The sequence below is a fragment of the Doryrhamphus excisus genome, chromosome 10 (assembly GCF_030265055.1).
Source record: "Doryrhamphus excisus isolate RoL2022-K1 chromosome 10, RoL_Dexc_1.0, whole genome shotgun sequence".
Lineage (NCBI taxonomy): Eukaryota > Metazoa > Chordata > Actinopteri > Syngnathiformes > Syngnathidae > Doryrhamphus > Doryrhamphus excisus.
Window position 1 is genome coordinate 18,172,508 of NC_080475.1, and position 16,294 is coordinate 18,188,801.

Consider the following 16,294-nt stretch of genomic DNA (forward strand, 5'->3'; position numbering starts at 1 on the left):
ATTTCAATGAGTCAAACCTGACCCTCACAAAGCTGCAGCCCGTACCATGTTAGCGAAGGAAGAAATGAAGAGAAGGAGGATGGTGACGACGCCCACCAGCGTACTGTTTGCACGAGACTGAACTATTTTCCTGGTTACTGTTTGCAAGGCAGCTGGGAAGAGCTTGAACACAAAAGACAAAATGAGAAAGAGAGTTCATGTCATATTAGCGATGCTGGATGTCATCATGGGGGAATGCTTTTATTTGAGCATAGCTGCACAAATGACAAGACCACGTCTCCTTACTTTGATGCAGGAGTAGATGGAACAGATGAAGAGGATGTTGGTTAGAAGGATGAAGATGCTAATGTACAGACCAAGCATAAGCGGTGTTCTGCGGAAGAGAAGAGAACAGGCTCATTAGGGTGTTTAACTGTCATTAACCCCTCATCAACTCATCAACATCCATTTCCTGCCCGCAGGAGGACTACTTACTTGTAAGAGGGACTTACATTTCAAAAACGATCATCTGAATAGCACAGATGCAACAGAAAACTAGGAGTGTGCAGGCCACATAACCTCCAAAGCCGTCGTCAACCTTTTTGGAGTACTGACAATAAAAAAGTCAAAGTCAGATGAGTTGCTCAGCAGAGGAAATAATTGCTTTTATGGACCCAAAGAGCCATTTTGGATCAAGTCTCATCCAACACTGACCTTTTTCTCAAGCTCAGCAGTTTGAAAAGTGAGGAAGAACTTCTTGACATGGTCCTTCCTTAGCTGGTCGATGCTTCGAGCGTCTATGGCCCTTCCGAGGAACTCATCCACCTCATCCTCAGGGTTCAAGGCCTCATGAATGCAGCGACTACAAGGTAGACGGATCATTCAGTCACGTGTGGCTCTGAAGCAAAAGCAACTCTTCACAACCGAAACACTCACTTGTCCTTACTGGATGCTTCGTCGATGCCCTGAAAAGTGGGAGGGAGAAGAGAGTGAAAAGGAAGGTCATCATGTGGCGGCTAAAAAACAGACAAATACTAGCAGAGATAATCCTCAAGAGCCACACTGATATTTTAATTATTGCTTGGAACCTCCAAATTACACCCTCTTTGCCCCCAAGGTTCAAACCCTCTGAGATGCGGTGGACAAGGGGCGGAGATGGGGATGATATTTGTTAATAACGATATCGATCACAGGATGCAGCTTCATCATATCAACGATGTAATAGAACAGTCGTCTTCATCTCTGGGAGTCAAAATGGTATTTTTTGGCAACGGTCTTGCATATCTTTGATCATCAAAAACATGACATCTCATTGAAAAATATTGTTTCAATGAATTATTGCACAGCATCAGGCCTGTAGAAACAAATTACAGAATATAAACATACACATTGCATGGTCTTAGTTCACTACCAGTGATATACCCTCAAACTTTGGCCTCCAAATAAATCACTGGCTGTTGCGTTCCCTTGACTAAACACATGCCACACATTTGAACCTGTGGCCAGCGCACTTCGCAATTTTCATGCCGCACCCACGCCTCCATCCCTCCCACCAGCCCAAGTGGCAAAGAGGGAGGAGAGAAGGCGTGAAAGGGTTCAACACAGCTGAGTGTCATCTGAACCAATCAAATGAGCGCCTTTAAATGTGCAGGGCACACTGGACTGCACATCAGAGGCCACGTAGACCACCTCGTGGGACACATGTCATCTGTTCCTCACGAATATATTAAACACAGCAGCAGGCTAATCCAGGCATTGTGCTTGTGATCCACCAGCATTCCTGCTCTGTCATCGCCAATTAGGAGAACCTTCGACGGTATTCTCCTAATCTCCTCCTCATCCTCCTTGCATGTATCCCATCTTTTCCGTTAAGAATAAAGATCGGGGCCGGCTCTACGCAAGGGCAAGGGGGTGCAACATCCGCCTAAATATATGGCTTAACCCTCCCCCAAAATATATTTTTTTAAGTGTCTCAGTTTCCATTATGCATGCCAAACGTCCTTTATGTGACATAAAGATGTGACGGGACTATTAATATACAGTGGATACAAATGTATATGCTGGTTCAGATGGTGTAATTGTTTATTGCATTGAAATGTGCCTGACACTCTGAAAACCTGCCTGTGAGGTTTTGGTGATGTGTCTGCACTATGCGCATGTGTGTGCCAATTTAGCACTGTGCAGGGTGCGCTTCGCCTGCGCCAAGAATATACCAGGTCAGAGCTGGCGAGCTTACATTGGCACCTGTGGCTGATTTGTCATGCAGGATGAAAATGTGGACATCTCCCCTTGTTGCGCCACCACGCCCATCTCGGCGCAGCCCAGTCCATAAACCCATAAACCCCTCCATAATGCAACTCTTTTAGTGTGTTTTTTGCAGCTTTGTGGTAAATGGAAATGTCAGAATGCATAAAAAGACCACAGACTTTACTTTCTTGTCATGACATTCATGTGACTCGAAATACTAGTGTCTCACCATCTGCCTGAAGACTTTGGACTCCTTGGTTCTGGAGAAGGATCTATCAGGCACCCAGCGTGGCATCAAGCCCTCTGTAGAATTTGCACGTGCTCGCTGCATTTTAGCCATCATGGCTTTTTCTTCTTTCTGGGGAACAAACGAAACAAAAAGAGCACCAGAGTGAAGTTTTAGAGAGGCACTTTGAGTTCTTAAATGCACTAATACTGTAGTAGGATGCTCTGTGTTCTCTATCTCTATACACAAAGTATATTTTTGTATTTGTATTTGTTCCGCACATCCTTATGTGTTTCAGTCATCATTTTGGCAAACATACGTCCATGTTAAAAAAAATTGCATCATCAAACAAGCAAAAACAAAATAGGTTTTGATAGCTTATTATCCTGTTCTATGGCTACATAAATTATTGTTTGTACCGTATTTGGAGCCGTATCTTTAGTAATCAGCAATAGAACATAGGCAGGGTTCAGGAAAATATCAGATCCCGACTACAAAAGGGGAGTAAATCATCTTTATCTTACATTTCAAGCTTTCACTTGAATTTTGACACACTTTTTTTAGAGCTCCATTACCTAAACACCTATACCACAACATAAACAACACACAAAAAGGGGTTATTTTACAATAAAAAAATTTTGACATATGTAACACCAGGAACTGGAGTGTGTGCATGTGTGTGCACTTCTGCCCCCTTGTGGCAGTTTATGGCTGAAAACAGTTCTAAAAGTGACATTCCTTCGTGAGCAGTTGAGTCATCACCTGTTTTTGCCTCTCACGCAAATATGAATATGTCTTCATTTATAAAAGCTGCTGCTGGAGATTGCAGCCAGGTTTCTGCACAATACAAACAGTTTTTCTTTTGTTTGGATTTTAAGTAAAGTACTGTATATCCATAAATCAACTCGTCACATTTTAGTCATCAGAGGGCCATGTTTGGCTCGTCACCGTCTCGTCATGAACAAAGATTTTTGTAATCGCCGTCAAGGACAAAAACAAGACTGTTGGACACTGACCCTCTTTTGGCTGCAGCCCAACACCAGAAAGGTTTCAATGTTGTTCTCCTTCAAGTAGGTATTCCTCTCTCCTCCGAATCCTGGCTCCACTTCATAGTCCTCATTTAGATACTGCAGAGTCGCTTTGGTGATGTGGATGCGCCTATCACGCACACACACACACACACACACATGCACACACGTTAAGTTAGGAATGAAACGTCCTGTTGTAGCTTGTATCAGTAAAAGAACTAACCCGGCCTTCCCACCGGCCTCCATTTGGTTGGCAAGTGTCACGTCATTGGACCAGACGTCAAACTGCCACTTGCGCAGGCCGAGGACGCCGCAGTGAACACGCCCGCTGTGGATGCCCACCCGCATGTTCACATTGACTCCTGTCACCTCTCTCACCAGCCTGCAGACACACACACACACACATTGTGTCAAAACTAGTCACCTTCAGCCTCATGCTTCCATCCACTTAACATTCATTGGAAAAGCACGACTACCTGATTAAGAGGGCGTGTTGATGTTGCGAGTCCTTGTGAGTGTGTGACTTACGAGATAGCTTCAATCATGTCCACACCCATCTCCACGCAACAATGGGCGTGGTCGGCCCGAGGTTCAGGCAGCCCTGACACACAGTAGTAACAATCCCCCAGGATTTTGATGCGTAGGCAGTGGTTCTCCTGTACAGCAAGGACATACACTCAATTAGCGCTAATGCACAGCCTAATGCACAGCACGATCAAGTCAAATATAGACGGCTGTATGCATGACTGAGATGACTCATCAGCCTCAGCCTCATAGTCTAATGGAAGTGTTACACAATGCTTCAGTAAACCCCCCGCCGTCCACTTTCATAAGAAGTACATCATCACATGATCACAGTTGTTGTCAAAAGGAGGTCAGAACCCACCGAAGCGAGCTTATCGAAGCGGGCAAACAGCTCATTGAGCGTCATGACCAGCTCCTGGGCTGTGCACTGAGACGCCAGGCTGGTGAAGCCCTCAATGTCCGCAAACAATATGCTGCAGGTGGGGGGGTTGTTGAAGGGTACCCAAAAAAGACAGAAACAGGAAGACAAAACATGACATCATCATCCGACTCTCATCATCTGGGTCAATGTAAGTCACTGCTTCCATCCCTTCACTATAACACAGACATTGAGTTCCAGTTAAGGGTTGGTACAACTTGGTACGACATTGAACACACCAACAGGGAATGTTGGCTAATGGGTGGAATTTTGCTGGCGCTTATAAGGACTGAGCTATTTCCACTCACATGGGGTGAAACGAGGGATAAGCGAGTACGGGGGCTGAACTCTCAGCATGTAAACATTTATAGTACTCAAAATGCACTTTGACTCCTGAATACGCTGGTATGCTCTCCAGTTTGGTCATTTTCCTGGTATCAGTTTCAAGTTCAGTCTGTACAGTACAGATACATGAATACATATTATCTCTTCCTCTAGGATTTCAAATCAGGGTGGCGCTAAAAAATGTCTGTCCTTTGGGGGGGATGACAGAAAATCATACAGAAACACAGCTCAATAAAAATATATGTGATGTTACACATACCGATATCAGTTGATATCAGAATTGTGAGTTTGACAATATCGGCATATCGGTTATCTGCAAAAAAGCCAACATCGGACATCCCTATCCATAACAGATAGTCGTTAGCTTATCCTTGGGTGAAACCCAGTGGTGAGGGCTGAAATGGGACTACTACTGAAATTGGGTCTACTCCCAGTGATCTGCTGGAAAAGCACAGCAGTCCACCAGCACTGTCAGTGTACAAACAATGACGTGCACATTACGTACTGTCAGGGAAATAGCTGCTGGAGTAACTGGCTAACTGACACATCAGTCAGTGAGGTCAGTGCGATGGCCAATGTCTGTTACAGCAAAGTCGACAACACCTCCGACCTCCAATGTTTACCTAACATTGTCATGTTTTTGGATGTAGATCTTGTGGAACATCATATCTTCCTTCTTGGCACTGATATCAGCTTTCATCTCCATGGCAACGTGCCTTGGAAGCACTGACAGTAGTAGGCGCTCCTGAGAGATTTTGTGGAAGAGAGACAGAAACACACAGAGAAATTAAAGTGATAGAGGGAGTCCATTTATTTAGTCACATTTAGAATGGCCTGGTTGCCATCTGCGTGGGACTGTGTTAGTCAAGAGCGGGGGCGTGTGACATTTCAAAACATATTGTTGGTAAACTGAGACAAACAACTGAGACAGGAACATTGAGACGGCACATGTTGCTCTGTTGCATGCATTTTGCCAACAGAGGGGGGTCCTGTCGTGACCTCCAACAGGTCCTGGTGTGATGGTGTGTGAATACCTGCTGCTGGTTTTCTCTCTGCAGGTGAATTCTGGCCTGGATGTAGCCTCTGGTCTCCTGAAAGGCTTGTCTCTGGGAGACCTCAGCGGGGTAGTGGGTGCAAATCCCGATCATGTTTGTGCAAAGAAAGATGACAATGTTGGCTCTTATCTGAAAACATGCAGCATACAACAGAGGGACACGTCACAACATAGAAATATGGTGGACCTCTGCCAGATTGTCTCAGATCAATAAACATATGGATGGGAGGGGACTGATTGGAACTCGTGATGTTACGATGACTAGTGTTTTTTTTTTCTGCATGTAACAATGATGTAAACGATTGGATGACCGCAGGAGGACATTTCCCATGAAGCTCCCACCATACTTTCATCACACCTGACTATCATCCATGCAGTTATTGAGATCTCATTACATTATGCAATTTTACCCAATAAAGCACCAGCCACATGTAAACGAGTTACTTAAAATGCAGTAATAATGGTTGATTCCTACCTGCTGCATTATTATTGTAATATATTACAGCTGAGAGAACAATATTCATACAGCAGAAACATTTGGTTATATTGGTTATATATTTTAGCAGGACATGGCACCCAAAAGTATGCTATGGTATGTTTATGTGCTTCAGACTTGTGTGTCAAGTAGATTATCACATGGTTATATTTGCACATTCAACATGTCTGAAAAGAAGTGGGAAGAACCAGAGCTTATATTTAATCCTACCTCTTCCCCATGTGTATAGTCAGGGGTGTCATCAAGTCAGGTTTATTTATATACAGTAGCCCTCTTTAATCACAAAAGAGCCACAAAGCTTTACAAGCAGGCAACAATAGACAACAGTTGACATCCCATGACACCCCCATCTGGGCAAGGAAAACCTGATTGGTATTGATATGTTTTAATAATGATTCCATTCCTATCATGGTTCCTGGTTGGTGATTGAATGATGATATTGGTTCATTTCGACACCATCTGAAAAGATTCAGTAACTTTAAATCGATTCAGTAACTCTTCAGCAAGTAAAAACGGGCTCGTGTTGCGTCGGTCACCCTGCCTCCCCTTTTTTTCAGTTCGCCTCTTTTTTACATGGTAAATCCTGGTAAATGCGGTAAATCCTCCAAACTTAATTTCCCATCTATCACTGTGTTGGTCTGCTATAGCATACGATGTACAGTATTTCACTCAACTTGCTGATCCCAACAACCAGTGTTTTATTACAGAAAATCTTGAAAATGATCAGAGGTGGCCAAAAATTTTCATACCACTGTATGCATCTGGGTAGCAATCTTAAACTTGTTTCTGTGTCACTGCCGGTGTTTTTCACTGCTCTCTTTGGCTGGCTGGTGAGATAAAGTCACTTGGAAAACTTTGTGTTTTTTTGAGAAAAATACAGTGAACAAGACTTGACAGAGGATTTCCCTGTTTGCCATCATTGCACGTTTGCATGAATCACCAACGTCACACAGATCATTCATTTCATTCATTCATTTTCTACCGCTTTTCCTCACGAGGGTCGCGGGGGTGCTGGAGCCTATCCCAGCTGTCTTCGGGCGAGAGGCAGGGTACACCCTGGACTGGTGGCCAGCCAATCACAGGGCACATGTAGACAAACAACCATTCACACTCACATTCATACCTATGGACAATTTGGAGTGGCCGATTAACCGAGCATGTTTTTGGAATGGGGGAGGAAACCGGAGTACCCGGAGAAAACCCACGCATGCACGGGAAGAACAAGCAAACTCCACACAGAGATGGCCGGGGGTGGTCACACAGATCATAAAAACCATAATTCAATGATAAAGTCCAACAGATCACTTACACACATACATAGTACACATCTAGTGGAATAATAATAAATATAGCAACTTCTGATCAATCCATGTCAATTGCAGATTATAGAGTATATAAAGTATAACCTCAAGCCCTACCGATTTCCGGTTAGACCTGGGTTTGATTCCCCACTTGGCATCTCTGTGTGGAGTTTGCATGTTCTCCCCGTGCATGCGTGGGTTTTCTCCAGGTACTCCGGTTTCCTCCGCCATTCCAAAAACATGTTAGCTTCATTGGCCACTCCAAAATGTCCATACGTATGAATGTGGGTGGGAATGGTTGTTAATATGATGGTTGTTTGTCCAGTAATTGGCTGGACACCAGTATTGAGTTGTGGACTCCTAGCGCCTTGAGTTTTCCCTGCTTCCTTAGGGGCCCATCCATAATTTTCAACATTTTCACAAGAGTACAAAGACTACTCTTTTGAGCAACCCCCCTCTCCCCCCTAAAAAGAGTACAATCCCAAATGAAAAATGTTGATAGGTCTATGACCAACTGACCCAATACAGCCAGGAAATTCGAACATGTCCAATAGTGTTCTCTGGCTGTATTGTGGGACTCTGGTCAATCAGTCACTGCCCATCAACATTGTATTGAACACGGACAAGATAAAAAATTATATCAAATGCCTCTTTTTTGTATTTTTCTTTCAAGAAAATACAAATGTATTACAAACTTGGTCTTTTTGTATTGTTCTTTCTATCAAATGATACATGTAGAAAAGTCCTGATGCAACAACTGTTTTCCACAGGATTTTTAAACAAGGGAATACTTCTTGTATACACACATGATTACTCAAGGAGCAGAAGAGTTGCCCCTGGTTTCCAAAAGCCTGAGGAGATAAAATCTTCTTTGAAATGATGGACACAACCCTTGAACTCAACTCTATGCGAAGTATGCAATAAAGATGCCACAAATGTTTTGAAAAGGCTTAACAATCACACCTATAGTGTATCACAGGAAGTGAAAATCACATTGATTTTGTGGACAGTCGTATGCTAGCTCTCGCGCTAGCATACGACGACAGGGGACCAGTCTATTCGCGCTAAAATTTGACTGCGTCCCGCGGTTCGAGCATACAGACATCGACATTTTCTGGTTTTCAAAAAAGCGTACGTTGATGTCTTAACCCCCTCCCCCCCTCGTACGGTTTGTACGCTCGTGAAAATGTTGAAAATTATGGATGGCCCCTTAAGTCGCGTGCCTTCGTGCCGATGCCAGCATTGCATTTTGTCGGGCGCTCACTGATGTACACGTTTGTTTGTTTCTTACAGCCTACTTCTCTGCCTCAGCATTGCTACCTTGTTTTTTCTGTTGGTGTCCATGTTGTTGACATACACATATCCCCCCCGGACTGCAGAAAGGTGGCCACCTGTTGCTGTTGGGGCAACAATGTGTCAGCAGCTGCCCTGGTGTAAGACCTGCGTATTATGTGAAGCCTTGTCACAATTACATAGTTCATGTGCGTGACTACTCCAAAGTGGAAAAGATTTCTCATGTTATTTTGGGTTGAAAAAGTATGATTTTATCGCTATATTATCAACTACAAATATAGAACATTTCTTATGTCTTCATTGAGAGAAGTTTGAAACCGCCTTTTGAAACCAACCAAAATGCTGATGTCACAGAGGGGCGGGCTACCTTAGATATGTATATAAGCTCTGCTTCCCGCGCCCTCCCCCAAGCACTGCTCCGCTGTTTATATGCTAGCAATGCCTCGAAAGGGAACGCTAAATTTGTTTCCATTTCCTAAAGATGCCACCATCATCAATGTTTGGAGTTCCTGATTCCCTACCAGCAAAAGAAATATATTTTCTTTTTTTATATACTTTATTTTTATTTATTTATTTAAACAAAACGTCAACAGCAATACAAACACACTCAAAACAAAAAGGGGGCACTGGACATACACAGCATACAATTTGGCTATCCCACATTCCCTGTCATGGTGCAATTTGAGTCATTTCCTTGATTTTTGTCCGTGAACAGTGTCCATTTCACCCATTTTTCTCCACACATGTCTTCTTCAGTCCTCAATCTATGTGTCAATAGTTCCATGTCATGTATTGTGTTCATCACACAAAGCCAGTCCTCCAGTACCGGGGGTCTTGGATTAAGCCATTTTTTGGTAATGGCTTTTTTACCTGCTACCAACATGATTTTATATAAATACCTATCTTCTCTTAACACAAGGTCTCCCACCAGGTGGCCCAGATACAATGTCTCACATGAAAAAGTCACACTGTAACCCAAAATCCTCTCCAAGGTTTTACATACCCTCTTCCAAAAATTAATGATATTTGGGCAGAACCAAAACACATGTGAATGGTTGACATTGACTGTACCACACTGACGCCAGCATGGCTGGGTAACTTTAAGATATTTTTGTTTAATTCCTGGTGTAATGAAAAATCTAATTATATTCTTCCAGCAATGCTCCCTCCAGACCCGAGATAAAGAAATGTATTTTCATCTATCAAGGGCATTTCACACGGGACTGTTTAATGAACATGGGCCACTATGCAGCTGGACCAGCCAACAAACTTGCTGAAGGCCTACGCCTTTTCAACGCTAAAATGCTAAAGCTACTTACCATTGGTAGGCATTGAAGTAACCTCTTTTCTTGAGAAACTTTACAGTCTCTACTTCCAGATCAGATTTGGGATCCAACACATGGCTGCATGTTAAAAGCTGAAATTTGAAAAAGATAAATTACAGTTTATGAACTCCTATACCGTTTTTCAACTCCTATAAAGTTAGTGGCACAAACCGGAACTCTTATGCACTTTGCGGTGTGACCAACCACAGCAGAGTGGGCGTGTTTGGAGGCGGGTGTTGGTTGGAATACATTAAAACAGAACGTTTTCGCGGGAACCGTGAAATCCAAAGAAATACAGCTGAATAGGTGCAGATTCTGGAAGAACTAAAACGTTTTCTGTGTTGGTTATTGCATGTAGCTGCTCTATAGGAGTCAGCAGCTCAATAGAATGAACATCATATGTCCCCTTTAACAATGGATAAATGAACTCCAATACTGTATAGCAATCAACAGCAACCCCTCATTCATTGTGGTTCATCGGTTCCAGATTGCACTGCAAAAAACTAAAACACTTTGCTTAAAAATGCATATTTTATGACTAATAATAGGCTTTAGTCAATGACAGAAAATTAATATCTGAAAAACGGTGATGTTTGAGGGAGTGATGTTTGAACCTTGATGTAACAAGGAATGGCTGTAAAGTATTCAATGCAAGACAATGCAATCACAAATGCTGTGAATGACATGTACTGTAGTATTCTACACTGATCACTAGATGTCAGTAATGTTACTGTAATGTTCCGTCAACACACACGCACCAGACTTGGTTCCTTTATTGCGGGTTTGAATTATCTCACGACAGGGACAATAATCCCAAATACAAATCCCTAATAAAAACACTGTTGGGGCCGTAACCCACGCTGAGCTAAAACTCAACTGTGAACTGTGAAGACATCACTTCCTGTTCACGCACTACATTGCTACCCTAGGGAACATTTTAACAGCAACACAAATGAGCATGGCTCTTATTTATGTTTTAAATGGCTTTGTTAGTCTGCTATATTGGGTAATACAAGTGTAACCATAGGGATGTTCGGTCATGTCCACAAGGCTCTAATTTCACTCACATAGCACTTTTCCACTTCCAAGGCACTCAAAGCGCTTTGACACTGTTTACATTTACCTACTGATGATACGGCATCAGGACCAACTGGGGGTTCAGTATCTTGCCCAAGGACACTTCGACATGATCACGGGAGGACAGAGGATCGAACCTGCAACCTTCAGGTTGGGAGACGACCATTCTGAGCCATGCTGCCCCCACGGTTCATGGCTGAATTTATTACATACATTAATTACGTATTGCATTACGTCTGCAACTAATTCATAATAAAGGTGGGATCACTGTAAGTGCGTATTTTAAAAATCAATGTCTTTAAACAAAACATTTCCCAATGTTTTGCCACACAGCTCACTGACTGGAAATAATCCCTACTATTCATTACTTTGATGTAGAAGTGAGTTTAGTATAATTGTTGCATGTGATTTCTCTGCATAGTTGGAACTGTAAAACAATATGTCCGACACTGGCAGCACCAAAGACGAATAGGCAGAGCTTGAGTGAAACCTACATTCCCTAAATGGTGATAACATTCACACTCCTGCACATAGCCAACATTTTCAGGGGAGTGGATGGTGTGACAGAAATATTCAACAGGAAAGAGTGTAATCAATGATTCAAGTCATAAACCAACTTTAGATGCAACATTAAAAATTGTTACCAGTAGTGGAACAATTTTGTAGGACGATGTTGACAAATGATGGTGCGTGAACAACAGCATGATCAAAGACAGTCGTCAACTTTCAAAGCATTCTCTGCTGTGCTGATTTCTTGTTAGTTATTTGGCTTCACCCGTCCATAGCCAAAGCCTGCACATCAGAAACAGGGCCTTGAGCTGTGGACTTCCCCTCTCAAGCGCACACATGTATGTAAACACACACACACACAAACACACACAGCGTGTCCCCTCCGTGCTCAGAAACACACTCCAGCCTGGGAAAGTCACTTGACCTATGACCAGAGCATGGAGTGTTTCCTCTGAAGACCATATCATCAATAATGAGAAAAAGACATTCATGCGTACCCATAAAGGACGCTTTTCGACTCGCTTGAACGGACTTCAGTCCGAACACTTGGGACTAATGACTGCTATGTTGCAAAAACCACCACATGTTAGTGTACTTGTGACTTGTGACTGCAGATTAGTGTCAAAAACAATGCACCTATACATACAGTATCTGTGAAAATGTCAATGAAATCCAATCCAGATGGATTTGAATGACTTCTGGGCTAAGCTGTGCAAGAACTGGGGAACGGTTTCTGAGAGAATATTTACACTGTATACACAAGGAGTCACAGAGATGATGTGACAACGTCCATTAGCAGGAAAACTAATTCCACTGTGTTTATTCCTAACGACAGCTGCTGATGCAACTAAAACAAATAGCGAACATAAACAGGGAGCATGTAAAAATAAATATACTGTTAGTTCTCAGCTGCACAAGCCTTTTTATTGGGCGAATAGTCACATGATGCTAGCAGGGAACAACAATAAATCCTAAGGTTGGATGATGGCGAATGCTTGATGGCAATTGTCAAGCTGCCTTCAGGTGTAACATTTTTAGAGGTGTGAGGTGAGTGCCATCAGGCTATGACACAACCTAACTAAAAAACACTCACCCTTTTCCTATCCTGTCCAAGTGGCTATTATCTATTATATTTATCTATTAAGTTTAGTATCGAATTTGCACAGCATAGGCACTCAATTTGTAACCAATTGTGTTTATAATTTATTGACAGAACAGGGTCAGATGGAACCACGTAACAAACTTGGGGTCCTTCGATCGATCAGCCACAGATCGTTATCGCTGACCGATATCGCTGATATCAGTGAAAAAAGATGATATCGACATCGGCCGATACTTGCTTTAATACGCTGATCCCCTCTGCCGATGTGTGGGACTTCCTGTCTTTGTGAGAGTGATCGAAGTTCAGCACCCTGCAAAACGCGCCGCCAAAATGGATATTGGCCACCCCCCCCAACAGCAGTCACTCTAAACTATATCTTCGATATCTCAAATGACATCAACAAGCACATCTGGAGAATCTTCCAGCAAAGTCTCCTGACTGGATCTCAATTGACAAGTCTGGCTGAACATCAACTCAACTGCGTTTCAGTGCAGGAGTCCAAACATTGGCTTATAAGGGTAAGGTGCAAAGCCTTTTGAGGAACAAATGAAGGCAGGAATGAAAAAAGTGCTGTACTTGGCAAGCATCTTGTGTAGGGATCAAGCAAAGTACGTCATTCAGGAGATGTTTCAATGACTTTTGAAGGACGATAGATACCGTACATTTCCATGCTACTACTCAGGAAAATTAATAGAATTGAAATATTCCTGGGCGGCACAGCGGTCGAGTGGTTAGCGTGCAGACCTCACAGCCAGGACACCAGGGTTCACTCCCACCCTCGGCCATCTCTGTGTGGAGTTTGCATGTTCTCCCCGTGCATGCGTGGGTTTTCTCCGGGTACTCCGGTTTCCTCCCACATTCCAAAAACATGCTAGGTTAATTGGCCACTCCGAATTGTCCATAGGTATGAATGTGAGTGTGAATGGTTGTTTGTCTGTATGTGCCCTTTGATTGGCTGGCGACCAGTCCAGGGTGTACCCCGCCTCTCGCCCGAAGACAGCTGGGATAGGCTCCAGGACCCCCGCGAAAAAAAGAAAAGAAAATGAATGAATGAAATATTCCCTGACAGATAACAATTGATGTGCGGAAATGTCTATATTGTCTCCCAAGTGGCATTCTCCAATTAAAACAATGTATATTTTATGAATATTTATAAAAAATAATGATGAGAATATTTTCTGTTTTTTAAGACCCAAGTCTAGAATTTCTGTATTTGATCAATTTTGAGAGAAAAATGGTAAAAACATATCAACAATGTAGTTTAACCATAAAAAAGAACAAATATTGAAATATTTGTCAAAAAGGTGAAATTCTAAGTGTAACATCGGCTGGTTTGGCATAATCACACAATACTCAAATACTCAGCTTTCTAAATTGTAAAAGAACTAACAGATCAGGACATCCCTGGTCTGCACCCGTATTCACGTTACCATTAATCCCCATCCACATTAATAACGGCAGCCTCGGGTCTGCTCGGAGCAGATGTCCGACTACAGTGGCTCCCTCCGCTCAAGGGTCAGGTTCTCCTCATACGTAGAGGAGACCCGTGCTGACAATTTAGTGGCACCATATTTAGGGAGTAGGTGTGCACATTGAAAGTGAAAGGCAGGAAGTGTTTCTAGCAGAATGCATTTATTTGGTAATTAAACCCAAGTGGTCCACAAAGGTGAAGTGTGGATGGCCACCATCATGTAGCAGCGGTGTTACATTACATTGTTATGCTTATTGTTATGGCGCCAGTTGGTGCCAGTTCGCAGCAAAGATTATGTGATTGGTGTGTAGTGGATCGCTGTGGCGCCGAATTAATGTTTACTCGGCATGTTGCCATGTTGCCATTATTCACTTGCGCCCTTTCATTCCAGTGGATTCCATTAGGTGGATTGTTTGCGACATTGGGTTCCACTTGGTGGACACTTTGCAACGAGGATTTGAATTTTTTTTTAATTTTCTTGCCGACAAACTCAATTTTTGCCGCCGTTATGGGCCACCACGAGCCAGTTGGGAGGCAGTTTGAGCCACTGCACGCCACTCGGCACCTTATTGGTGACACCAGGGGCCACAGCAAATTGCATTGGCATGAACTGGCACCAACTGGCGCTGGCCCAGTGGACTCTTGGCATTACATTGTCAGTGTTACATTTTGACTCATGTTGTGTGCGTATGTTTGTCTGTGTGTCATGTGGCCAATGGTAAGAACCCACTTGGTTTTATAGTATTCTTTTTCCCATTCAATGAACCTTTCTCTTTCATTGTACAGGAACTTGTGAATTTTTTCCCTAAAGTTCTACTGCCTGTAGTGGACTCCCAACACTTGCATTAAGTGGGAGGCATTAGAAGAAGTACTTAATGTGCCACTGAATGAAATTGAAAGCTCATGTGGAATGTGCAAGTATTTATTTGTCTGAGGTCTTTGTGGTCAGTGCAGTTTGGTTGGACGCAACAAGACATGAAGGGCGGGGGAGATTGTGGGGGGTGTGCTGCACTACTCCCAGCTGTGTCCCCAGTAACCCTTCATTTCCTGCCCACTCACACCCATGCAGGTACAGCTGCAATTACAACGTGGACACTGCAGAAACAAAAGATTTGCTTAATTAGTGCTAACAACCCACAAGTTCAATTTCTGACTCCTCCCATCAAGGATCTCGGCTATGTGAAGGAGTCTAGACCGTTAACTGTGGGACGATGAGCTAAACTTTCAGGAATTTTCATTCCATCTCCTTTTAAGTACAATATGAGCCCAAGGCCACCATTTCACTAGAATACACATTGGAGTATGTGTATTCTTGGTATGTCTTCAGCTCTCCAACATCATTTAAACAACATTTATACCGGGTAATAATTATTAACCGGGTATTATAAAATACGGATAATGCATTTTTGCCAGAGACGGGTATAAAACAAGTACATTTCATCATTATCCATATTCGTGTTTAAAGAAAATGCTCATTATGTATTCACTCTTCATGCTCTGTGATTGGCCAGTCACACATAGCCACCGCCTCTCCCGAGACCGACCCTGCAAGCGGCAGACACAGAGGACCTTAGCGGTGCCTCATTCACGTAAAGGTGCAATTGGGTGCAATTGTTCCGTAACATACTGTGCAGCGCTGGACAGCCTGCATTGACTGGCTACAACATTAGGTACACTTATACGCGGCATCAAGCATTCTGCATGTGTGGCTAAAATATTACTAAAATATCACAGAAATATTACACCCCACTCAGTATGTTGCAGTGTGCACCTTAAACTTGTTTAAACAGCAGGCACGATCGTGCATCAGTCACTGACGGTGTTTCTTTTTCTTCCGTCCACTTGCTTGCAATACAAGACATATCACAACTGATTGAAGAGTCATGATGTGCTATAT

At 43.0% G+C, this 16,294-nt stretch overlaps 1 protein-coding gene across 2 annotated transcripts in view; it reads right to left on the minus strand.

The window, feature by feature from the left end:
- Positions 1–16,294, minus strand: part of LOC131136433 (adenylate cyclase type 6-like) — a 48,483-nt gene that overhangs the window by 10,586 nt on the left and 21,603 nt on the right. For both annotated transcript variants that reach the window (XM_058083235.1, XM_058083236.1), the window contains exons 4-15: positions 5,803–5,952; positions 5,392–5,513; positions 4,367–4,478; positions 4,009–4,136; positions 3,704–3,862; positions 3,469–3,610; positions 2,456–2,584; positions 916–944; positions 694–841; positions 492–589; positions 286–373; positions 46–162 (exon numbers count right to left, since the gene is read on the minus strand). In XM_058083235.1, coding sequence (XP_057939218.1) covers positions 46–162; positions 286–373; positions 492–589; positions 694–841; positions 916–944; positions 2,456–2,584; positions 3,469–3,610; positions 3,704–3,862; positions 4,009–4,136; positions 4,367–4,478; positions 5,392–5,513; positions 5,803–5,952 — 1,422 coding nt within the window. The remainder of the gene's footprint in view (positions 1–45; positions 163–285; positions 374–491; positions 590–693; positions 842–915; positions 945–2,455; positions 2,585–3,468; positions 3,611–3,703; positions 3,863–4,008; positions 4,137–4,366; positions 4,479–5,391; positions 5,514–5,802; positions 5,953–16,294) is intronic.